Source organism: Lynx canadensis, chromosome D3 (assembly GCF_007474595.2).
Source record: "Lynx canadensis isolate LIC74 chromosome D3, mLynCan4.pri.v2, whole genome shotgun sequence".
Taxonomy (NCBI): domain Eukaryota; kingdom Metazoa; phylum Chordata; class Mammalia; order Carnivora; family Felidae; genus Lynx; species Lynx canadensis.
In genome coordinates, this window is record NC_044314.2 from 87,115,014 (window position 1) to 87,139,828 (window position 24,815).

At 54.2% G+C, this 24,815-nt stretch overlaps 1 protein-coding gene across 2 annotated transcripts in view; it reads right to left on the minus strand.

The window, feature by feature from the left end:
* Positions 1-5,012: 5,012 nt before the first annotated feature.
* The window catches only part of ABCB9 (ATP binding cassette subfamily B member 9), a 28,615-nt gene continuing 8,812 nt past the window's right edge, over positions 5,013-24,815 (minus strand). For both annotated transcript variants that reach the window (XM_030336426.1, XM_030336427.1), the window contains exons 3-12: positions 22,362-22,476; positions 21,733-21,863; positions 20,651-20,856; positions 18,086-18,283; positions 16,798-16,926; positions 13,639-13,827; positions 12,979-13,152; positions 10,940-11,099; positions 8,839-8,975; positions 5,013-6,215 (exon numbers count right to left, since the gene is read on the minus strand). In XM_030336426.1, coding sequence (XP_030192286.1) covers positions 5,952-6,215; positions 8,839-8,975; positions 10,940-11,099; positions 12,979-13,152; positions 13,639-13,827; positions 16,798-16,926; positions 18,086-18,283; positions 20,651-20,856; positions 21,733-21,863; positions 22,362-22,476 — 1,703 coding nt within the window. In that variant the 3' untranslated portion in view covers positions 5,013-5,951. The remainder of the gene's footprint in view (positions 6,216-8,838; positions 8,976-10,939; positions 11,100-12,978; positions 13,153-13,638; positions 13,828-16,797; positions 16,927-18,085; positions 18,284-20,650; positions 20,857-21,732; positions 21,864-22,361; positions 22,477-24,815) is intronic.

Genomic DNA, 24,815 nt, shown 5'->3' on the forward strand with positions numbered 1-24,815 from the left:
CTCAGAGCCTGCTTTAGATCCTCTGTCTCCCTCTGTCTCTCTCTCTGCCCCTCCCCTGCTCATGCTCTCTCTCTCAAAAATAAATAAACATTTAAAAAAATGCTTAAAGCCACTCCTCTAAACTAAGGGCAGAATTGTGGGCTAGCACAGTTTGCTCATTTCACCTTTTTTTACTACACGTGGGAAATTGCCCTCCAAAGTTGTTGTCCTGAGCTGTAGTCAGTGAATGAGAACTTCTACCCGACACCCCCCCCCCACACACACACACTTGGTACCCAAGAGAAAAATAGCCAAGAGAATAACTCAGGCATTAACTGGGTATAAACCAGAGGTGACGATCTAGAGTCCCAATGACTTGCTTTGTTTGGCCAGTTTGTATTTTTAAAGTTTGAAGCAGGTGCCCATAGCTAAAATCCGGGGATCACGGACTGTGACTCAGCCCCACACAGCACATATTTCCTTGTAGTGACCCTTAGCGGAGCTGAGCAGCCCGTGCCCCCTTCAAAGGAGTGGGCTCTCTCACTCACTGTGGCCTCCACATTACCTGACGTCTTACAGCCGGTCCCTGTACTCGCTTGTGTTCCCCCGTGGCCCAGGGACTCTTTGAGCGCACTCACGCCTGGTATAAAGTTCAGAGCACTATATGGGTGTGAATGGGGCTCACTCTCACAGCTGAGCATCTTTGTGCAGGTCACAACCTGCACAACTGTTCCAGGCGGCCCTGGTGAAGAGGACAGATGGAATTCTGAGCCCCTTGGTTATGGAAGTTTGCTGAGATAGGGGAGGTCTCAGACTTGGGGAGAAAAGCAGATTTGGGAACCGAAGAGAACGGTGGGGCCAGAGCCCTGGCATTGCCATTGGGCAACGGATAGAAGAACATACCGTCCCATCGTTCCTACTATCCAGGTGAGGCCGCTCAGCCCCGAAGAGCTCACCTTCTGCGTCCTCTCCAGCTGTAGCTGATGAACACCATCTTGAGGTGCTGGGTTTCTGTGTCTGGCACTTTCAGCTCTGACTGTGACCCCAAATCGGATTAACAGCCCCCTCCCGACACGTACACTCTGGATCAGAGTCTGCCGAGACCAGCCATTTGGAAGAGCCCGTCTGCCGCCTGCTGCACTAATTCGGCTTCAGGGACCAGCTTGGAAGAGAGAGGGGGCAGGAGGAGGGGAGGTGCGATCTGCGGCAGGGGCCCGAGAGGTGAGAAACACAGGGCTTAATTAAAAAAAAAAAAAAAAAAAAAAGCGCCCTCCTCCAGACGCCAGAGATGCAGCTGTGGAGAGAGGCTTCCCCGACCCCTGCCTCCAGCTGGGACCACTTCCCAAGACGAGCTGCAGAATCTGCAGGGGCTGGTGCAGAAGGAAAATGCAGGGCCGCCTGTTCCAAAATTTCAACACAGGATGCACGCCCATGTGAGGCCGGCCCTGCCTCTGTCTTCCTCCCGCCCCTGGGTCCTTACACCAGGATTAAACCTGCTCTGGGGCCCCACAGCCCCTGTGCCCGTGTCCCTTGCGTCCCATCCTTTATTTCCTCGCCTGCCTGTGTCCCCAGCAGACCGTGCATTCCCTGAGGGCCTGACCGCAATGATTTTCCCTGATGGCCCGGCACAGTCCCTGGGGCAGAAGAAAGCAGCCATATTTGCTCAATCACAAAAGAGAAAAAGTCCACTTCAAAAACCATGGCTCTCCACTTTAGATCCACCAGCTTGACTGTAATTTAAAATGTAAATAAACGGGGCACCTGGGTGATTCAGTCCGTTAAGCCTCCGACTTCGGCTCAGGTCGTGACTTGCCGATTGTGGGTTCGAGCCCCGCGTCGGGCTCTGTGCTGACAGCTCGGAGCCTGGAACCTGCTTCAGACTCTGTGTCTCCCTCTCTCTCTGACCCTCCCCTGCTCACACGCGCTCTCTCCCGAAAATAAATAAAACATTAAAAAATTTTTTAAAAAATAAAATGTAAATAAATAAAGGCAGAAAATAGCAAGTTGGTGAGGACATGGACAAACTGGAACCCTAATACTTTGCTGGTAGGAAGGTACAATGGTGCAGCCACTGTGGAAACAGTTTGGTAGGTAGTTCCTCAAGTTAAGCGGAGAGTGGCCATGTGACCCAGCAATTCTGGTCCTAGGCGTATACCCAAGAGATTATGTCCACACAAAAACATCAATGTTCACAGCGGCACTATTCAGCACAGCCCCAAGGCAGAGACAACCCAAGTGCCCATCAATGGATGAAGGGATTAGCAAAACGTGGTCCATCCACACACTGGAATAGGATTCAGCCGTAAAAAGGAATGAGATGCTGACACCTGCCACGCTATGGATGACCCTCGGAGACATGATGCTGAGTGAAAGAAGACAGACACAAAAGGCCACATAAAGGTATGGTTCCACCGATACGAAATGTCCCAAAGAGGCGAATCTAGAGACAGAAAGCGGACTGGTGGGTGCCAGGGGCTGGGGGGAGGGGCGAACAGGGAGGGACTATGAATGGGATAGGTTTTTTTTGGAGGGAAAGGATGAAAATGTCCTGGAACTAGGAGATGCTGACGGTTGCACCACATTGTGAAGGCACTAGATGTTATTAATGGTAAATTTTGGGGCGCCTGGGTGGCTCAGTCGGTTAAGCGTCCGACTTCGGCTCAGGTCATGATCTCGCGGTCCGTGAGTTCGAGCCCCACGTCGGGCTCTGGGCTGACAGCTCAGAGCCTGGAGCCTGTTTCAGATTCTGTGTCTCCCTCTCTCTGACCCTCCCCCATTCATGCTCTGTCTCTCTCTGTCTCAAAAATAAACGTTAAAAAAAATGGTAAATTTTATGTTAGGTGTGTTTTACTACAATAAAAACAACTCAAAAACTATCTTTAAATGCAATGCGGTGCTCTGAATTGGATCCTGGAACAGAAAAAAAAAAAAAAAAACCCACATGAGCGGAAAATTGGTGAAAAAGGAAAAAAAAAAAGCTTGGAGTTTCACTGACAGTGATGTGTCAATGCTGTTTTCTTAGTTAGGACAAGTTATCACCACGATTGCACGAGACGATAATGTGAGAGGAAGCTGGCTGAGGGCTGTGCAAGAACTCCCTCTATTTCACTGCAACCTTTCTGAAATGCTAAAATTATCCCACAACAAAATATTTATTTAAAAAATCGTATCTGCCACGGCACCCGAGTGGCTCGATTGGTTGAGTGCCCGACACTTGGTTTTGACCTAGGTCGTCATCTCATGGTTCATGAGATTGATCTGCTCTGACAATCTGCCCCACCCCTCGATCTGCTCTGACAGTGTGGAGCCTGCTTGGGATTCTCTCTCTGTCCCTCTCTCTTTACCCCTCCCCAGCTCGTTCTCTCTCTTTCTCAAAACAAATACACATTTAAAAAAAATAAAATAAAAAATCATATCTGCCTTCTAGAAAACAGCTAGCTTGGTCTCTGGAAGGTTCTTTTGTCTGCCTAGGGCCTGCTTTTGGGTTTAGGTTTGCCAACCAGGGAACCAGAGCATGGGAAAGCAGGAAGCATCTGGGGTTCCCAGCCTGGGGATTTTGAGGGGGGAGGTGAGACAATGAGGCAAAGAGATGGGCGGCGGGGAGGGGGCAAGAGAGGAGCCTGGGCTGGAATGGGGCTAGGCTGGGGGCCCCCCATGGCAGGGGAAATCTCCTTGATGTGGAAGCTCCAAGGACTTTGGAGAACAAGAATGTCCAGCAGAGAGGATGCAAACTGGTGACCCACACAGGTTGAAGACTGACTCCAGGTGTGTCTATTGGCCCTGGGTTTTGTAAAAATAATTTGAGCCAATCTATAAAAAACCATCAATCCTACACTAAAACTGGAATTTCCAGCTTCTCTGAAAATATCTGCAGATCTGCTGACTCAAGGCCACCTTCCTGCATGGCCTCAAGAGGCCGAGGCCAAGTCCCAGCCATCGCCGTTAAATGAGATACAAAGCCTCGGTTGCCATTTATTTTCAGGCTTGCACCATATTCTATTTTTAATGGAACAGAAAGATTTCCCTGCGTCGTGTCAAAAGTGGAAAAGCAGAAAAGAAACCAAGAGCGTTGACTGATTTTTCTAACACCTGGCTGCTTTCGCACACTTACGATACCTACCCGGTTCCTGGAGGCACTTATGTTTGAGAACCAACATTTGATCTGTAGCATTTGGTGCAATGTCAATATGCTCTCCAACCCGCGCCCTTAAATCTTTACTCTCACGGGCGTTCTGTGGTTTGGGTCAAACATACACACATACTTCTTGGGGGTGAATCCCAGCTCTACCCCTTACTAGCTGGTGGCCTTGAGCAAGTTGCTTAACCTTTCTGTATCTCAGTTTCCTTGAGCCCCTGAGGTGAAGCAGGAGACTCAGCTGGTCACGGCCTGGGTCAGCTTATTTGGCAAGAGAGTGGGTACATGGCTGACACAGAGCTGATATACGCAGCGTGACCGCCCCAGTAGTTACAATATCGAAATACTTCTCTACCAGTTTGGTAAATCGCCACTGCCCCAGCCCCCTCCCGGGAGCCCCAGACTCCCTTACAATCCTGCAAGTATGAATGACCCCCATGGACGTCTTCAGTCTCTTCTGACTGAGCTGTTAGGTAATATGTCTCAGCTCCGTGGGGTGGAGTGGGCGTGAGGTGCCCGGTCCCTGACGGGAAAGAACAGGTGGCATTTCCTGGGAGTCACAGGGTCTCCGTTACCCTGCACAAGCCGCACGGAGACAGACAGACAGACAGACATGAATGTATGTGCTGGAGATCCTGGGGACATGAAGAGGACAGAAGGGAGGCTCCCAGATCCTGGGGGGAGGCCCTGTACCACCCAGAGTCTCTCCCACAACTACATCGGGCAGGGCTGGGAGGAGAGCTGAGTTTGATGGAAAAACCTAACCAGGTGATGGGGCAGAGGGCCCAGGAAGAGGTCAGAGGTCAGGGGTCAGAGGTAGTACACTTTATTGGCCGGGTTCTTCTAACATCCTGCACCGCCCCTCTCCCCCCCCCCCCCCCCCCCCCCCCCCCCCCCGCAAAGCCAGAGCCTGAGCTTTGCCGCTGTCCCATCCCCATCCACCAGACACGGAAGAGAATGCGTCTGCCAAACATCCAACATGCCAAAGGCCTCCGAAGAGCAGGGCAGCAGGGGCGGGTGTGGGGGAGAGGGCTGCAGGGGTGGGGGTGGGGGACAGGAGCAGGGGATGAGGCAGGGCCGAGGGGCTCGAGCTGGGTGCAGGGCTGGGGACACCCTGAGTCTCTGCCAGGCCTGGCCAGCCCCTCACTCCCCCAGTTAAGGTCAGTAGTAGTGGTTCACAGTGAGACTGGCTTCGATTTGGCAGGGCGGCAGGGACGATGGGCAGACAGGTGCCTTCCACTGCCCCTGCTGACCTTGGCCTGACTCATGAAGCTGGGAAGAGTGAGAGAGGAAGTCCCCTCCTCTGTGTCCCCCTTCTGGGACAGGGAAGCCCCTTCTCTCGAGGGGCGAAGGGGCAGAGGCCTGGTTCTCCCCTGACATCCCCCAGGCTATTAGGAAAGATCATTCACTCCTGGCTCAGAAGTTTCTAGAACATCTCAGCGACCTTGCCCATCGTTACTCCCAATGAAAAAACTGTTTTTGAAATCTAGGAGTTGACTGGGGCCCATCAAACCAAGCAGTAAAAAAACCCTGGGAAGATCTTGGTTTAAAAAGGTAGCTCTACCTTCGCTTAGAAGCCTTGGGAGGCCAGATGGAGAGATCAGACGTGTCTCCGCTGCCCCGACTGGAGGCGGTGGCTCGTGGCAGCAGGGGAGGGCTGGTGGTGGCCCAGGCGACGGGGCAGGAATCGGGGGCAAGATGCAGGAAGCGGTGACACGTGGGACATGGCAGGTGGCCCTCCGGTGCTGTGGGCCTGGGCTCAGAGGGCAGCGGGGGGAGGGGGGAGCCCCCACGGGTACGTCTGCCAGGCGAGGCGCCAGGGCCTCCGCCCCACCGGTCAGGCCTTGTGACCGCCGCCGCTGCCCGGCGGCTCCTTGTGGCCGGCTGAGTAGTCGGAGGCGGGCTCGAGCCCCAGCATCTGCCGCTGTACCAGCTTGGCATAGAGGCCGCCCTGGGCCAGCAGCTGCTGGTGAGTACCCTGCTGCACCACGCGGCCCTTGTCCAGCACCACGATGAGGTGCGCACGCTCCACCGTGCTCAGCCGGTGCGCGATGATGAGCACCGTGTGCTTCTGCGGGTGGCCGTGGATGGCCTGCTGGATCTGGAGAGACATTGGGGGGGGGGGAGCGGCCGCAAGTCCACCCGGGGCCTGGCTCGGCTCCCAGGTCTGCCGCGTCCCAGTCACCCTTAACCGCTCTGAGACTCGGTTCCCCGTTTGTAAAGCCGGGGCCTGCATGCGACCTGTTTTTGGTTCACGGAGGGCACAGCTCCGTGCCCGGCACCAGGGAGGTGCTTGGGCGGCGACAGGTGAACCCTAACCCGGTCTCCTCCGGTCTTCCTGCTCCTGCTCCCTCCTCTAACCTTCACCCTGGTTAATGGTCTCACCATCAGCCCCAAAGCTCAAGCCAACGAGACCGTCGTCCTCAATTCCTCATCCTTCGCTCACTGTCCAAATCCAGCTGCTGAGCGAACCCTGCAGGTGCTGTCTCCCCAGGTTATCTCACCCTTTCCTTCCTTCCACCACGATCTTCTCGCTGGAATGCCTGCAACCCCCCACCCCCCGCCCCCCGGGATTTAACGTTTCCATCAGTTCCTGTTGAATTCCTGCTCCAAGCCCTTCAACAAAGAATAAAATCCAGACTCCACATTAGCATTCTGCACTTGTCAAGGTCAAGAGTGCACAACACGAAGGGGGACCCCTAATGTAAACTATGCACTTTAGTTAGCAATAACGCGTTAAAGCTGGTTCATCACTTGGAACGAATTCACTGCATCAAGATGTTAATAATAAGAGAAACTTACTATTAATGTTAGTAATAAGAATGGGGTGAAAAGGACATATAAGGGAGCTCTCTGCACTTTTTTGCTCAACTTTCTTTAAACCTAAAACTTTTCTGTTAATTAAAAAAAAAAAAAAAAAAAAAATCCAAACTCTAGAACTAGGGCCTGAGTTGCCTGTGTCTCCTTAGGACTCTGTCCTCACCTTGTCGAACCCCCCCAGCCTGACACGCTGACCTTCGGGCTTGCCTATGAACTTGCTCCAGGCCTCTGCATATGCTGCCCTCTCTTCCTCAGATGCTCTTACCTCAGAAATGCCCTCCGCTGGCTCCTTTCCTCTTGGGTCTCAGCTCAAATGGTACCCGGAGACCCTGCTTCTATCAGTGAGATGCCCACATTCCAGCAGGGCTTTGACAGTGTAAGGCCTTGTCCCTGGGATGACCCAGCCCCACTGAATGCTCAGCACTGCCAGGAGAATCGACTGTTTTGGCCAATGCCTGACAGTAGACTCCTGACCTCCCTTTCTTCGAGCGTTTAATACAAAGGGCTTATAACTGGAGTGCCTGGGTGGCTTAGTCGGCTAAGCGTCCAACTTCAGCTCAGGTCACGATCTCACAGTTCATGAGTTCAAGCCCCACATCGAGCTCTGTGCTGACAGCTCAGAGCCTGGAGCCTGCTTCGGATTCTGTATCTCCCTCTCTCTCTGCCCCTCCCCTGCTCGCGCTATCTCTCAAAAATAAGTAAACATAACGGGCGCCTGGGTGGCTCAGTCAGTTAAGCATCCAAATTCGGCTCAGGTCATGATCTCACAGTTCATGAATTCAAGCCCTGTATCGGGCTCTGTGCCGACAGCTCAGAGTCTGGGGCCTGCTCAGATCCTATGTCTCCCTCTCTCTCTCTGTGTCTCCTCCATTGTGCCCTCTCTCTCTCAAAATTAAATGAACATAAAAATTTTTGAATAAATAAACATCAAAAAATTTTTAAAAAGGGCTTATAATTATAAATCTTTCCTCTGTCCCTTTGATATATATATATATATATGAATCTCCTGTAAGTCAAGAGTGTCTTTCTCAGGGACCTAAAGGCCTTTCCTCTTCAATGGAATTGCTAGGAAGGACAGCGCCTCAGTTTCCCATTCTCCGTGGGAGGACAGAATTCTGGCCGACAGTTGCCGGCCAGCAGACACGGCCGGCTAATCACATCCACACTGCCCAGCCCTTCCTAGGCCTTCCCTGGAGCTCGCCTCCTTATGCCTTCATTCTCCTTTGAAACGCCTGTCACCACTCTCACCTCTGCACAAATCAGAGTGGAGCTCAGCTCTTTCCCCTACTGTCAGTAGTTACTGAATAAAATCTGGGTTTTTTTCCAGCTTTAATGTCTGGCCGTGTTTCTCTTTGGCACTGGTGACCTCTCTCGATCTCTCTCTCTCAAATGACAGTTTCATTTTCTATGTGGCAAAGGCCACAGGTTGAACTCATGCTTGTTCTTCCCCTGGAATGGAAACACGGAAACACAGCAGGGACGGGGCCTTTGTCTGTCTGTTCAGCCAGGGTCTGGGACGGTGCCCAGTGGCCGGGAGGAGCTCAGTGAATGCCTGTGTAATTAACGATTCAACCCACGGAGAGGCCGAGGTAGCTAGTCAGTGACAAATACCCGTTGGACCCTCTTTACCAATGACAGTGGGCCTCAGAGAGCGGAAGACACTGGCTCAAGTGATGAGCTGAGGGCGGGGCCTCAACTCCAAACCGAATCATATGATTTCACGTCTGCCAGGAGCCAGTTGGCTGGTCCAGCCCTGGGTCTCCTCTCCCCTGGTTCCCTACCCTCAGCCCTGAACACCCCAGTCCAGGAAACTGACGGCCGGGGAGGGCTCCATAGAGTCTCCAACCCCTTCCCAGCTCCTGGCTCCGTTGTCTGGCATCACCCCGCCATCCCCCGCAACTCACCAGGTACTCGCTCTCTGCATCCAGGGCGCTGGTGGCTTCGTCCAGGATGAGGACGGGTGGGTTCCGCACCAGAGCCCGAGCCATGGCCACCCGCTGCTTCTGGCCGCCCGACAGCTGGGCACCCTTCTCCCCAGTCTCTGTGTGACAAAGGGACAGGGGCGAGTGAGCAGAGGGTGAGGCCGGGGCAGCCCTGGCGAAGAGAGAAAAGTCCCCTCCTCTGTCTTTCCTGCCTTTCCCTGCTGCCATAGGAGCTGTGCTCTCCAGGAAAAGGTGTGGTTCAAAGGGCCGCCGGCCGGGACAACCACCAGCTCCAAAACACGAAAGGATGCTCTCCCCCCCCCCCCCCCCGTTCGTGCAAATCGTGACTACAGTCACCGGTCGTAGGGTACCAATTTTTACTTATTCATTTGGCAAAAATCCAAATGCTTGATAGTACACTGTGCTGTGGGGGAACCAGGCATCCCCCACCTTCCTGGGGCTGCACACACCTCTGTGTCTGTCATTTTGTACCGTGCAAGCCTGTGATCACAAGGACAAATGCACGACCCCTGCATGTCCGTCAGTAGGAAACTGAACGGCTTATTTAAATAAATTATCATAAAGCCCATACACTGGTACACAATCCAACTGTTTAAAAAAGGAGCAAGGCAGGGGTGCCTGAGTGGCCCTGTCGGCTAGGCGTCCGACTTTGGCTCAGGTCATGATCTCACGGTTCATGAGTTCGAGTCCCACGTCGGGCTCTGTGCTGACAGCTCGGAGCCTGGTGCCTGCTTCGGATTCCGTGTCTCCCTCTCTCTCTGCCCCTCCCCAGCCTGCTCTGTGTCTCTCTCTCAAAAAATAAATAAATAAAATAAAAATAAAACATACATCCACATTTGCATAAAGAAACTCCAAAAGTACACATAAGAAGCTCATGAAAGAGGCTTTGTTGGGACAGGAGGAAAAAGGGGTAGAGACAGGGATAGAATAAAACTTTTCATTATGTATCATTATATGTATATATTTTTAGTTCTGAACCATGTGAATAGCCCCTTTACAAGGGTTAAAATTTTAAAGTATATTAAACACAATAAAATATATAATATAAATCAATATTGCTAAATCTGTTATATTAAAATATTAATTTATTAACATAAAATTAAGTTGTCATTAATATAATACATATATTTAAAAAAAATTTTTTTTTTAACGCTTATTTATTTTTTGAGACAGAGAGAGACAGAGCATGAACGGGGGAGGGTCAGAGAGAGGGAGACACAGAATCGGAAACAGGCTCCAGGCTCCAAGCTGTCAGCACAGAGCCCGACGCGGGGCTCGAACTCACAGACCGTGAGATCATGACCTGAGCCAGAGTCGGCCGCTTAACCGACTGAGCCACCCAGGCGCCCCATATAATACATTTATTATTTTAAATAATGCTTTACTTATTTATATGCTAATTTTTTTTTGAGAGAGAGTGCAAGTGAGCAAGGGGCAGGGAGAGAGAATCCCAGGAGGTGCAGAGAGAGAGAGAGAGGGAGAGAGTGGGGCTCATTTGACGCAGGGCTTGTGTTTTACCCGAAGTGGAGCTCGGGCTCACCTGAGTTCAAGTGGGACTTGAATTCATGAACCATGACATCATGGCCTGAGCCAAAGTCAGATGCTTAACGACTGAGCCACCCAGGAGCCCCTGTTTATTTTTAATTTGAGAGACAGAGAGAGAATGCATGCATGTAGGAGACAAGGGCAGAGAGAGAGAGAGAGAGAGAGAGAGAGGGAGAATCTTAAGCAGGCTCCATGCTGAGCATGGAGCCTGATGTGGGGCTTGATCCCTCAACCCGGGACCACGATCTGAGCTGAAATCAAGAGTTGGATGCTCAACCAACTGAGTCACACAGGCACCCCTAAAATAATAATCTTTTAAAACTCAACAGAGGTGACGGTTGTTGCCTGGTACTGTGAATGTCCTTAAACACCACTGAAGCGCTCACTTTCAAAGGGTTAAGTGAATTTCACCTGAAATAATAAAGAGCAGCTGGCAGAGGGCAATGCTCAACTCAGAGGGTCGCATCCCTGAAGGTGGACCTTCAGGCACAGCGGAGGTGATGCTCCTGGGCTGTACCTGTGTTGTAGCCGTCCTGGAGCTCCATGATGAAGCCGTGGGCATTTGCCTTCTGTGCAGCCTCCACCACCATCTCGAAGGGCACGGTGGACAGGCCGTAGGAGATGTTGTCCGTGATAGAGCGGGCAAATAGCACTGGCTCCTGGCTCACCAGGGAGATCTGTGCAGGAGAAAGGATGGGGCATGAGAGGCCTGGAGCTCATCCGTCCAGCTGTCACCGGGAACCGTGCCAGCCCCAGGCCTGCCTGACGCCAGGGGTCTTGGGTCTGAAATCTGATCAGGGCCTGTGCCTGGCTGCTAACATCAGCTGCCTCTCTTCTTCCAAAACAAGAGTCCACTTTCTGTACAAAACCTCAGCTCCCCCGCCCAAAAATCTGGGGCCCGCTAAGCTAGCTGCTTGGGGCTAAGCCGAGTTCCCTGACCTCCAAGACAACTCGCTGGGAAAGAGAGTATAGAATGTAAGTCCGTTCACGTCAGAAGACAAGAGGCCGTAGCAGGCCCCCGGGGCCATAAAGACCTCCCCGGTACCCCGTCCCTCCAAAGAGAATACTTTAAAGAAGCTGTTGTCCCCCGATTCCAGTTTTAGGAATGTAGCCTACAAAAATGAGAGTATGGAGGGTATCACTGCAACATTGTAAATAGAGAAAGAAATCAATTTCATAAATTGGGAATTGGCTAATAATCACAGTGTATCCATAAAATCAAATTTGTATATATATGTGTGTGTATCTGTATATACACATATACAGATACACATACCGAGTATGATTCTGTTTTTGTTAAAAAAAAAAACTTATATGTGTGCCTTTGTATATCAATATATTTATACAAAGATAGGAAACAGGTCAGAAAGGATATTTACTAAACTGCTAACAGCAGTCACCACCGTGGGGTGGAATTTTAAAAAGTGAGGCGGAGGGGAACTCTTATGTCGTAGTCACAAAATTCTCTGAATATATGGGAATGTGGTTAGATGGTTGAATTTTACTGTTTTGGGTTTACGAAAATTGAAAAAAAAATTAATTTAAACTAAAGAGAAGGGATTCACAAAAGAGGAAATCCAAGTAGTGAGCCATATGGAAAGGTACTTGATATGTTTAGTCATCAGTAAAATGCAAAGGACGCGGTGAAACACCTCCACACGTGCACTCACCCGCTGGCCAAAAATCAGGACAATATTAACAGGCTAAGAATCGTATGTGTCTGAGCGTATCAGCTGTTGCAAAGCCTTGACAGCTCTGCCTAAGGGCCGCTTCCGGAACTCTGGTGGGTAGCAGCCTTGTCCTTATACACCTGAGACCACTGCTCAGCCATCCACCCCCTGGTTACAAGCAGACGGGCGGGCAAATAATCACAATTCACAACCTATGGCTTCGGCCACCATCTAGAACTTGTCTGGGAGTTCTGGAATCCCTGTGCCAACCCTCAGGCTCTCCTATAATGTATGTGGATGATGCCATGGTGCCTTCTTCATAGTTAGTGTTTCTCGTATTGTATGCAACCCGAACAACCATCCAGGGCATCCCTGCTTTTATGCCAGCACAGGCCCAGGTGTTGAGGAGCCTTCTCTGAAATGATTGCCAAAAACTGTATGGTCAGGAACAGCCTCCTTTAAGTACTAGAGATGCCTTAGATTCGGCAACGAAAATGAATGAACTACAACCAGAGCCTCAACCTGGATGATTCACAGACAACTGCTGAGTGGAAGAAGCAAGATGCGATGAATGCATGCTTTAGGATTCCAGCCAGATCAAGTTCAAAAGTAGGCAAAACGCAGCTTTGCTGTTTGAGAGGCACAAAGAGATGGTAAGACTAAAGAAGGAGACGATCATAAAAGTCAGGGAGACGTGGCCTCCAGGGGGAAGAGAAGGGACACACAAGGTGCAGGAGTGCTGGAATGTTCCTTCTCTTGACCGGGGTGGCGGTCTCTGAGCTGTACGTTTACCTACAACACTCTTCTCTGCATCTCTGTTGCGGCTCATGAGGGTGAAGCCAGGAAAAGAAAGCGCACAGAGGCAAACAAAGGCCCTTCCACCTACCACTCGGTGCAGGTACTTGTGGTCATAGGCGCTGACGGGCTTCCCGTCCAGCAGCACGCAGCCCCCCTCCAGAGGGTAGAAGTTCTCCAGGATGTTGACACAGGAACTCTTCCCACTGCCCGAGGGCCCCACGAGCGCGGTCACCTTTCCTGGGGACAGGCTGAAGGAGACATTCTGCAAGGACACGTAGCACATAGCACGGTGTGGGGCCACGGGCTCTGAAGCTCCAGCCTCCGACACAGGCAGGCACCCTTCCCCACCCGCTCACGCCCCTTTGGGCTGGACACTGCCAGCCCCCGGAATGCTCTCCTTTCTAGGATCTGGCAGCAACTTTATGCTCATTTCTACTCCCTGGGTGCCTCCTCTCCCTGTTCAGGATCCAGCCCAAATGTCCTCTCCTCCGAGAAGCCCTCCTTGACTGTTAACACCATCCCTGTAGACGGCCCCTGTCACACCACCCTGATTTGTTGCCTTCCTAGCACTTACTATTTGGACTCCTCTGTCAGTGATCTGCCTTCCCTGACTACAGCCCAAATTCCAGGACAAGGACTCTGCCTTACGCAATCCCGGCTACACTGCCATGGCCTGGCTTCTAGGAGGCGCGCAAGACACGGGATGAAGGAGGGGGCGATCTGGGAGGGCCCCGAGCACCCTTCTCACCTGCAGGACTTGGGTGTGGGGCCGAGTGCGGTAGGTGAAGGTCACATTCTCAAAGTCCACCCGGCCCTCCAGGTGGTCAGGGGCCAAGTTGCCATCATGCGCCATGGTTGGCTGCCGGTCGATGAACTCGAACACCTTCTCGGCGGCCCCCACTCCCTGCATCAGGCCACTGTACACAGAGCCCACGGACTGTGGGCGGAGGAGACACATGTTCCTGTCCCGCTGACACCCCAATGCTGGGAGCCCTCCCCCCCGCCATGGTGCCAGAGAGATGAAGGGGGTGCGGGAGAGTGGGGACCATAGCAGCAGTTCTGGGGGGTGCAGGATGCTGCTGGGGCCCCCCACTAGTCCAGCAGATAACGACAATAATGAAAAACAAGGGCAGTAACAAAAAATACCAATGCCTTTTGTCAGAACACATTGGAACCAGTGCCTTGGGGCCATTCTAGCTAAGCATCCTGCACAGGGGCATTATCACCCCCCAGAGGAGGAAACGGAAGGGCAGGGAAGTTAACTGACCCAGCCAGATGTGGCAGGACGTCGAACCTTCCCCTCTCGGCTGCCACAGCGTTTTTTTTCAAATTTCGGTTTTAAAAACTTACTTTCTGCTATACGTTCTCCTCGCGTAAAAATATACACCGTATAAATGTGAGTAAGAATGATGACTCACTTCATCAAACACTTTGTATATGTTACGAGGTAGGTTCTATCATTATTTCCTTTTTGCTGATGGGGAAACGGAGGCACAGAGAGTTCATGTAACTTCCTCCACGTCACACGGCTGGGAAGTGGCAGAGGTGGGACTTGAACCCAGGCACGGCTGGTTCCTGAGTTCAGGCCCTTCTGTGCTAGGACTGGGTGTCCTGGTTGGGGAAGCAGGAGTGACCTTAGTACCAGCATCATTGTTCCATGGAAACACTGTTCGGCACTTAGTAGGCCCTCAACACAGCGCAGCTGCAGGGGGGTGGGGGTGGGGGGCACCTGGGGCTCAGTTGGTTGAGTGTCTGACTCTTGGTTTTGGCCCAGGTGGTGACGATCTCAGCCCCGCATCGGGCTCTGCGCTGTAGTGTGGAGCCTGCTTGGGATTGTCTCTCTCTCCATCTCCTCTCTCTCTCTCTCTCTCAAATAAACTTAAAAAATACAGCACAGCTGGGACCGTTATCACGAATATCAAGATCTTATCATTCCTATTAAGATACAAGCGTTACAGGTAGCCACGTCCTCTATCTTTCCAGTCCTTCCTCCGGGCGTTTCCAAACACACGCACACATATGATAAATAACTCTGACATTTAAAAACTACGCCAGTGGGATCAGACCCTTCCTGTTGCTTTGAGATTCGCCTTTTCACTTCACGCGAGGTCTCGGGGTCCTTTCCATACTAATACACACAGAGGCACCCCATTTCTGTGGCTGTTGCCTAGTTTTTATAGTGCAGGCATACTGCTTCTGGAACACAGACGGGCCCTATTGGCCCAATCCCTGACCGGTGGGCGTCGGAGGAGGCTTTAAGTTTTCACTTTTAGAAGCAATGCTTCCTTCCCTCAGTGTCCACCGCCTTTGGCCGCTGGTGTGGGTGTTTCTGCAGCCCGGGTTCCCAGAGGCAGAATTGCTGTGTCAAATGACATACAGGTATGACTGTCGCCAATGCAAAGTGTCATCTCCTGCAGAGGCTAACATCCTCTCCCCCATGCACGCCCCCAGCTTTATCAGTGGAGGACACAAAGGCCCATCCCTCGGTGCCAGGGGATTAACGCCCCTACTCCAAGCATCCTTCAGCAGTGACCAACGGGCGCTGGGACGTGAGCACCCCTGCTCCCTATCTCAGGGTCTGCTCCTGGGGAAACCCAAATTAAGGGAATCTAAAACAACCCCTGTTTGTTCTGTGGTGCTACTCTTTTTTTTTTTTTTTTTTAAATTTTTTTTTTTAACGTTTATTTATTTTTGGGACAGAGAGAGACAGAGCATGAACTGGGAAGGGGCAGAGAGAGAGGGAGACACAGAATCGGAAGCAGGCTCCAGGCTCTGAGCCATCAGCCCAGAGCCCGACGCGGGGCTCGAACTCACGGACCGTGAGATCGTGACCTGAGCCGAAGTCGGACGCCTAACCGACTGAGCCACCCAGGCGCCCCTTTTTTTTTTTTTAAGTTTATTTATTTTGAGGGGATTTGAGGGGCAGAGAGAAAGGGAGAGAGAGAATCCCAAGCAGGCTCTGCTGTTAGCACAGAGGCTGACTCGGGGCTCCAACTCATGAACCGTGAGCTCATGAGCTGAGCTGAAATCAAGAGTCAGATGCCTAACCAGCTGAGCCACCCAGGCGCCCTGTGGTGCCTACTCTTTAAAGTGGGTTAAGGGGCGCCTGGGTGGCTCAGTGGGTTAAGCGGCCGACTTCGGCTCAGGTCACGATCTCGAGGTCCATGAGTTCAAGCCCCGCGTCGGGCTCTGTGCTGACAGCTCGGAGCCTGGAGCCCGTTTCAGATTCTGTGTCTCCCTCTCTCTGCCCCTCCCCCGTTCATGCTCTGTCTCTCTCTGTCTCAAAAATAAATAAACGTTAAAAAAAAAATTAAAAAAAAATAAAGTGGGTTAAAACAGGGGCGCCTGGGTGGCTCAGTTGATTGGGCATCCGACTTGGCTCAGGTCATGATCTCACGGTTCGGGGGTTCGAGCCCCGCGTCGGGCTCTGCGCTGACCGCTCAGAGCCTGCTTCATACTCTGTACCTCTCTCTCTGCCCCTCCCACACTTGTGCTCCTTCTCTCTCTCTCAAAAATAAATAAAAAAAAAATTACAAAGTGGGTTAAAATAAAGTCAGACCCATCTGGCTTTGAACCTGGTCCCCCCACAAACGCGATGGGCAAGTCATTTAACCTCTCTGAGCCTTAGCTTCTTTTTCTGAGAACTGGGAAGTAGAATAGTACTAAGACCCCTCACGGTGTTCTTAGGAGCCTTTCCTGAAGTGACCTTTGTCCCTGTCATTTTGCTCAACAAACACAGCTGCTGCCACTTGGTAGTATTATTGTCATGCTTGGTATTATGTTCTCTCCCCCACCTACTGAGAAGTACCCCATCTGTCCGTCACCTGGAGCATTCCCTCCCCCGTTCAGACCCCTCTGCCGCATCCCTCCTGCTCCCCAGGACCCCCTCCCCGAGCCGGCCCCTCACCTCCATACAGTCTCCCAGGACAAACTCGTAGATGATGAAGGAGATGAGGTTGCCGCTGGTCATCTGCCCGGAGATGACGAGGTGGCCCCCGTAGTAGAGGATACTGACCTGGACTACCAGGAGGGTGAGCTGCGGGCAGAGGGCAAGGGGGCCCGGGTCACGGGGGTCTCGGCTCAGACCCCCCCCCGCGCCCCCCATTCCCTCCCCCCTCCCCCCAGCCACAGACCGAGACTCCGGCCGGGCGCTGGTGGCCGGCTGTCACACGTGCCCTCCCGCTCCCGGGCCCCGGACTTCTTCCCTGCGAAGGCCCCCAGCTGGAGGGAGCCGCGGGCCTGGCAGAGAACAAGGCCTCCTTTGTAAGGCCCTGGCCCGCACACGCAGCCCAAGCGCCTCAGCCAGGCCAAGCGGGAGCTGTGTCTTCCTCCTCGCCGCAAAGAGCGTGGCTCAGGGAGGTTCGGTCGGCTGGCTGGCTAAGGTCGCACAGCAAGCCAGACGGAGGGGGACGATGGGAAGTGTCTCCTCGCCCCACCGGCTTCCCTGAAGGAGGGGCTGCGTCCGGGACGCTCTTGTCTCCCTCCACCTCCAGCGCCTGGCAGGTGGGACAGGAGCGGAACCCGAACACCCATGACAGGCCAGGGTTGCTCGCTGCCTCTCCCCGCCCCGAACCCCCAGCTGGGTTAGAGCTAGGTCAGCACCTTTGTGCAGGGGGCAAAAGGCATCCCTGTCGGCGGGCAGATGGCTGGGCGGCTTGGCTAGCTGAGCTGGACTTCTGGGCCCCTTCTCCTCTCTGGCTGGGCAGCCTGCCCTGTGCCCTGGGATCACACTCCCTCTCCCCCCTAAACTCCAAACCCTCCTCATACCTACCCCCGCTGTGCCCACCTCCCTCCCAGATGTGGCCAACGGACAGCAATGGGCTCCAAGAGCTCCCCGTCCTCCAGGGAGGGGCCAGACACTCCAGTGGGGGGCTGTGGGGTTGTGACCTAGGACCTGCCAGACGGCAGCCTCGGGGTGACTCCCTTCCTGGGCGAGGATGTTCCCTAGCAAGCCCATGCCCAGGTGAGAGGGACTGAGGAGATGCCCTGTGAAGACATCTACTGGGAGGCTGCATTCTTTTCCAGAAAGATCTGCCCCAGGGACCAGCAGAAAGAAAGGTGGGACAGAGTGAAGCCAAGGGCAACCAGCCCGACACGGAGACGCAGGGCCCCAGGCTCGCGCCCTGACGGAGGGATCTCTCCATCTTGGTGTCCCATCCCCCACCCCCACCGACAGTCGGACCTGCCCCACATACCCCACTGCCCCAGACGTAGTACGTGTAGGCTGCCGCCTCCTTCCTGTTCAGCTTGTACACCTGCTGCAGCTTCCTCGAGTACACCTCGGCCTCCTCCTCCTCGTTGGCAAAGCTCCGCACTGTCTTCATGGCGCTAATGGTCTCCTCGGCCGTGCTGCTGGCCCTCGCCAGGGCGTTCTGGACCTCTTTGGAGAGCCTCTATGGGCAGGAGTGGGGACGAGAAGGAGGAGACCCCCAAACAGACAGTCTTACCATCCAACAGCCTCTACGCCTCTTTGGGTTTTTCCTACCCTTAGTTGGTGCCAGGCCTATGCAGGGAGTTCCAGGGACAAGAGGATAAGACCGAGATCCCCACTGTCTCCCTTCTCCTTCTAGCTCGATTTGACAGACTCACAGAATAGACTCCAGCTGGGTTCTTGGGATGAGGTCCTGAGGTTCCAGCTCCTGAGGGATGGGGAGCTGATTATTAAGTCATCTCCAGGACCAAATGGGGGTTATTCACCATCGCAGGCTCAGTTTTTGGTAATCCTCTCAGAAAAGGAGCCTCAACACCTGATCCTGTGCTAGTGTAAGACAGGGATGCTCTGGATGGTTGTTCAGGTTGTACACTATCCAAGAAACACCAACTATGAAGGGGGTGCTGTTCATATTATCAACATACACTAAATTATGGTAGAGCCTGAGGGTGGGCACAGAGATTCCAGAACTCCTAGCTGAGTTCTAGATGGTGGCAGAAGGCTGTGAAATGCGCCTGCATTGCGTATATGACTGGGTATGGATAGCTGAGAGGTAGTCCCAAGTGTAGGACTACCCGACTACCGCCCACCAGAGTTCTGGAAGCAGCCCCTGGGCAGAGCTGTTCAGGCCCTGTAGTAGGTAAGATGCTTATATCGTCAAGCCATAGAGGAAGGCTGCTGGAGAGGCCAGGCTAGGATCGTGCAGGGGCATGTCCCACGAGGCCGTTGGAAGCATGCAGTGTGTTGTGGCATCTTGGGTGGAGCCATGCCATGCCCTGAGTCATGTCTGGCTGTGGACAGTGCACATGTAGCTTGTGGCGATGACTCAGTGGCTAGATTCAACACTTTGAGGTACAAGTAGGAGACCTACGTTGAGCTTCCTTTAGCCCCACCCAACAGAACTTGCTGGCGGGGCCTGAGGTGTGCATGGGCAGATGGGGGGAGGCTCTGGGCTTCCTGCCCCGTCCCAGGGGCTGGCAGGGAGGCAGGAAGGGTGGGGCGGGAGCAGAGGAAGGGAAATGGCACCAGTTCCAACTCATATATTTACTTTCTCTACGCGGAGAGAGGAAAACAGAGACCCATGATCCGGAACCATGGGGGAGAGGGCCCTCCCGGGCGGTCGACTCTGCCAGGAGGCGACGCGATGGTTGTGGGGAGTGGATGTATTTTGGGGCTGGCCTAAGGTCACGGGCACCAAAGGTTCTAATGAGCCTGGGACGCTGAGCCAATCACGTGTCAAAGCCTGTCGCTCCGGCCTGGGTCACTGGGGAAAGAGCCGCTCGCGCCTGTCTAACCCCGGCCTCAGTCCCTTCTGGCTCTGGAGCACCTACCAGTGTGGGGAGCAGGAGGAGGGTGAGGTGGGGGGCTAGCTCGCGGGCCAACCTGCCTGGCGGAGGCTGCACCAAGGACAGAAGCGGCTGCAGCCACCCACAGCTGCGTGGAGGCTGAGGGCCGCCCTCACGGGGCCCGAGCCTCCCCCACACGAGCGAACGTACCCTCTGCGGAAAGCCAGCGCCCGCTGCGCTCAGAGCGTCAACCAAAGTTCTCACAAAGGCCCGCAGCCCGACCCTCATCACCTCCCTTGCTCACGCCCTGGCATCACCCGCCTCCCTGAGGCTCCTCAGACATACGGGCACGTCCCACCGCAAGGCCTTTGCACCAGCTCTGAACACGCTTCCCCGAGCTGTCCACCTCTTTCCTCGGATGTCACCTCCTCAGGAAGACCAGTTAAACATGCTTTTTAACGTTTATTCATTTTTGAGAGAGGGAGAGACACAGGAACAGAGTACAAGTGGGGGAGGGTCAGAGAGAGAGAGGGCGACACAGAATCCGAGGCGGGCTCCATCCAGGCTCTGAGCCGTCAGCACGGATCCTAACGTGGGGCTCGAACTCACGAACCGTGAGATCGTGACCTGAGCCCCCGTTGGACGCTTCGCCGACGGAGCCGCCCAGGCGCCCCAGAAAGATCGATTTAAAAGGGCAGCCCCCCCCAGAGTTCCCCATCTCTCTCTCTCTCTCTTTCCTTTTCCTCCTTAGCACTCACCATCTTGCACCATATTACACATTGTTGCTATTATTATTGTTGCTATCGTCTGCGTCTTCCGCAAGAACATAAACCCCTTGAGGGCAGAAGCTTTTCTGTCTCACTGATGCATCCCGGGGCCTGTACTCCTTGAATGAGTGAACGCACAATGAATGAATGTACGGAGCGCACCCGCTCGGGCTGAGTCCTTCACCAGCCCCCGGTGGTGCCCCCGAGCCCCTCCTGGGGCGCCTCCCTCCCTCGGGAGCGGCTCACAGACCCCAGCGGGAAGCAGGCAGGACCTACCTTGTAGTACTTGCCATAAATGTCGGACACCATCATGATGATGGGGAAGCCCATGAAAGTGACCAAGGACAGCTGCCACGAGAGGCTGAACATGAAGACCACCACGCCTGTGACCTTGACCGTGTTCCGCAGGAAGATGTTGATGTTCTGGGAGACCAGGTCGCTGACCATGGTGGTGTCGGAGGTGAGGCGGGAGATGAGGTCCCCTGGAACACAGGCAGGCTCAGTCCCCACCGTGGCAACGGGCCCACTGCGGGTGGGGGCAGGAGACACTGGGGGGTTTCCAAGACAGGCACCAGGGAGCTCAGGCGTCCCCCACCTTCTGGGTGGGGACGGGAGGGAAGAGAAGACACCCCCCGGAGGGCTGCTCTGAGCCCAGCCCTCCTCGCGAGCATCTTGTGACGTCACGTCCCACGGTACAGAGGAGGCAGCCGAGGCTCAGAAAGGGAAAGGGTCACTTGGTGCCACGTGGCTTGTCCCTGACTGAGCCAGAACCAAGCCCGTATCTCCTCCCTGTCACTGGCAGAGGGGACAGAAATAATAATCTGGGCTGGTGGGGAGGAGAAACTTTGAGCACTTGCCGGGCCAAGAGCTTCACAGCAAGCCCGTGGTAGCTCCTACCATTGTCCCCATTTTAGAGATGGGGAAACAGAGGCTCAGAGGGGTTAAGTTAGCGAGTGGTGGAACCAGGGCTTGCACCCAGGCTGTTCTATCTCAGAGCCTGGGATCTAGGCCGGATACTATTACTGCCTTGCCTGTTCTGTCCCGCACCCCAACCCTCTCGTCCCCTTGGAGCTGAGCCTCTCGGGCCACCGCCCTGGTGCTTCCCAGAGAACAGCGGAAGGCAAGGCCTTGGCTCCTGCAGGAGTGGCCTGGCCAGGGTCCCCCTGCAGTGGCCACAGCTCATACCAAAACCTCAGCCAGCAGGCCAGCTTCCCGGCCTCAGGCAGGGCCCCCGGGGGTGTTTCTATCCCGAACAGGATAGCAGGAAAAGCCAGCCATTTAATCCCTCCACGGGAGGCCAGCCCACCCTGGCTGGGCCCCAGGCCGCCGAGGTTACCCCAGGCCGCAGGAGGACCAACCTGTGCGATTCTCGTCAAAGAAGCTCATCTCCTGAGACACCAGCGAGCGGAACAGACGGTTTCGAAGGCGAATGTTCAGTCTGGCAAATATGAGTGTAAAAATGCCTCCCCGAATACCTGCGGCAAATGAGCTAATTGCAGATAAGAGATGTTATATATAGCACGACGTCCTTGCGACAACCAGCAACCATAACCCAGCTGCCCCCTCCCGCTGCTGGCAGGCGAGGGCCACTCTGCAGGGGGGAGGCAGGGAGGGACCCAACCTCGAGCCAGCCCCTTTCCAGGGCTGCTGCCACCGCACGGTCTCCCCTGTTCCCTGCCTGGAGTCCCCCAAGGTGAGGGCTGTGAGGGGACTGTGTTCACTGGGCACAAGGATCCAGCTTTGCCGGTCAGACCCCTCTTCCTTCCAGAAGGGCACTTGGAGAATAGCCAGGGAGGGCGAAAGGGGAACCCTCAGGGACCGAAGCCAATTTTAGGGACAAGAGGAGGTGGTTCGAAGCCAGTTTCGTTGTTGGTTACCACGGTGACCGGCCCACCAGGGCACAGCCCCCTCAGGCGCTGGCCGGCCCCTGACCTCCCTCCCCTGCTGTGGTCCAAGAGGGCAGGGCGTGGGGGTGAGAGCAGGCTACCTGCCGATAGCCAGCAGGCACATGACAATGACAGCCGTGCTGAACTGCTCCATGCTCTTCTGGATGACGATGCCGTCGATGGCCCGGCCGGTGTAGTAGGGAAGGAAGGTCTCTCCTGCCGGGAGACATGGTGGGCTCAGGGGGCATCTGCGGCCCGGGAAGCCCGTACCCTCCCCCACTGAGCCTCCAGAAGCCCGCACACCGCCTGTTCGGCTCGCTCCACCGATGGATGGGGTGCTCTCTCTTGGCAAACTCCTGCTTCTCACCTTGGTGGGAGGCGGGGCAGGGGCCCGCACTGCTTAATGCCCCCCTCTTTTCAGGGAACAGGAACACAGGAAACACGGGTGACTCGGCCTATACAGACTGGGTCAGTACCGCTCATTATGGCTACGAGGCCCGAGCGCACGGCGCCATGGGGCTCCCGGGCGCTGCTCAGTTCCCTCTGCACGGGCTCTGCGGGTGGGCCTGCCACCACCCCCAGTGGACAGGTGAGCAGGAGAGTGGAACCGAGAGATGAGACGACGCTCACCAGGCCACACGGCCCAAGTTCACTTCCTTCTTCTCACTGGCGGAGGGCCCTGGAGTCCAAATTCCCAGCCTCAGGAGACGTAGGTATTTGGTTCCAACGATGCTGGAAACGGCCACCCAGCCCCTCTCGGTGGCACACTTCACAGTTTGCCACGTCACTGTGCACCCACTTATTGTACCCACCTTCAGAACAACGCCGGGCAGGGTGGCGAGAGGGGGCTCGCGGGATGCCACCCCCATGTCATGGCACAGAGGTGAACGGGAGACTCGACTCAGGGGCTGAGTCATTTGCCTGAGGTCACACGGCACGGGGCAGTTAAGAGGCAGGGCCAGGACGCAAACCCAAACCGGCCTCCCATCTGGGGGCTCTCTCCTATCCCTTCCCTCCCAATAACCCGGAAGGCCCGCTCTCATCTTGTGCAGATGATGGACTCTTGGACCAGGCTGTGTCCTCGCTGTCACTGCAGTGCTTTCGAAGGGCGCAGCCTGGCATGGGCCTGGGCATACGGTAGGTACTCGGTAAAGTTCAGCGAATGAATCCTGGGCTGGTCTTGACATCCTTTCCCTGGCCAGCTCCGCGGGACCGGCTCGGCCCAGACAGTGAGGCCTTCTGTGGGGTTCTGCTGCCCTCTGCTGGTCTTGGCACAGGGACCACAAGGTGGCAACCTAGAGGGCCTCCGTCCCCACGGTCCTCCCCTCGATGGGGTCTCCAGGCACCGCTGTGGAGTCCACCTAAACTGGAGGTCGGCCTCAGTTTACCCACAGGGAAGAAAAGGGCATCAGCGAGCTCCAAGAAACACCAATGATAATATTAAGCACAACGGACACTTACTGAGCCCTTATTGGGTACGAGGCGCCGTGCTAAGCTAGGCGATTTGCTCTTGTCAAATCTGCACAGGAATCACACGAAACTCTCCAATCCACTGACGAATCCTATTCCTCCACCTTCAAAATACAGGTGACCCTTGGGGCACCTGGGTGGCTCAGTCGGTTGAGTGACTGACTCTTGATCATGTGGCTCGGGTCATGATCTCACAGTTTGTGAGATCGAGCCCTGTGTCGGGCTCTGCGTTGATAGCACGGAGCCTGCTTGGGATGCTCTCTCTCCCTCTCTCTCTGCCCCTCCCCCGCTTGCATTCATTCTCTGTCTCTCTCTCTCTCAAAATAAATAAATAAATAACTTAAAAAAAAAAACCACGGTTGACCTTTGAACAACACGGTCTGATCTGCTCAGGCTCACTTACATGCAGATTTTTCCCATAAACAACAGTACAAGACTGTAAACGTATTTTCCTTATGGTTTCTTAAGAAGGCTGTCTTTTCTGTAGCTTATTTCATCATAAGAATACACTACTTTGTTGCAATAATTGAATACACAAAATATGTGCTATTCAACTGTTTATATTATCAAGAAGGCTTCTGGTCCACAGGAGGCTCTTTGTAAGTTAAGCTCTTGGGGAGTCAAAAGATATATACGTGTGTTTTCAACCAACTCTCGTGTTGTTCAAGAGTCAACATTTCTAGAATCCAGTCTCTTTCACTGTCCCCACCTGGGTCCAACCTCCCTTGGACTTTCCCAGACAACTCCTGGTCCTCCCAGCTGCCACCCTCGTCCCTGCCACTCTGTTCTCCACCCTGCACACAGTGGGGTCCTATGAAAACCAAGTCAGACCTTATCCGCCTTCAGGTTTTCATCTCATTCTGGGTAAAAGTCAAAGTCCTTATAGCGGTCAATGGCGCCCTCCATGATCAGGCACCTGCCAGTGCCCTGGCTTCATCTTCTACTCTCCCGCCCCCAACCCCAACCCCACCTACAGCCCCAGCTACCCGGGCCTCTTTGCTTTTCCTTTCACAACCAGGCATGTTCCTGCCTCAGGACCTTTGCATGGGCCATTCCCTCTGCTTGGAGCATTGTCACACTGGATA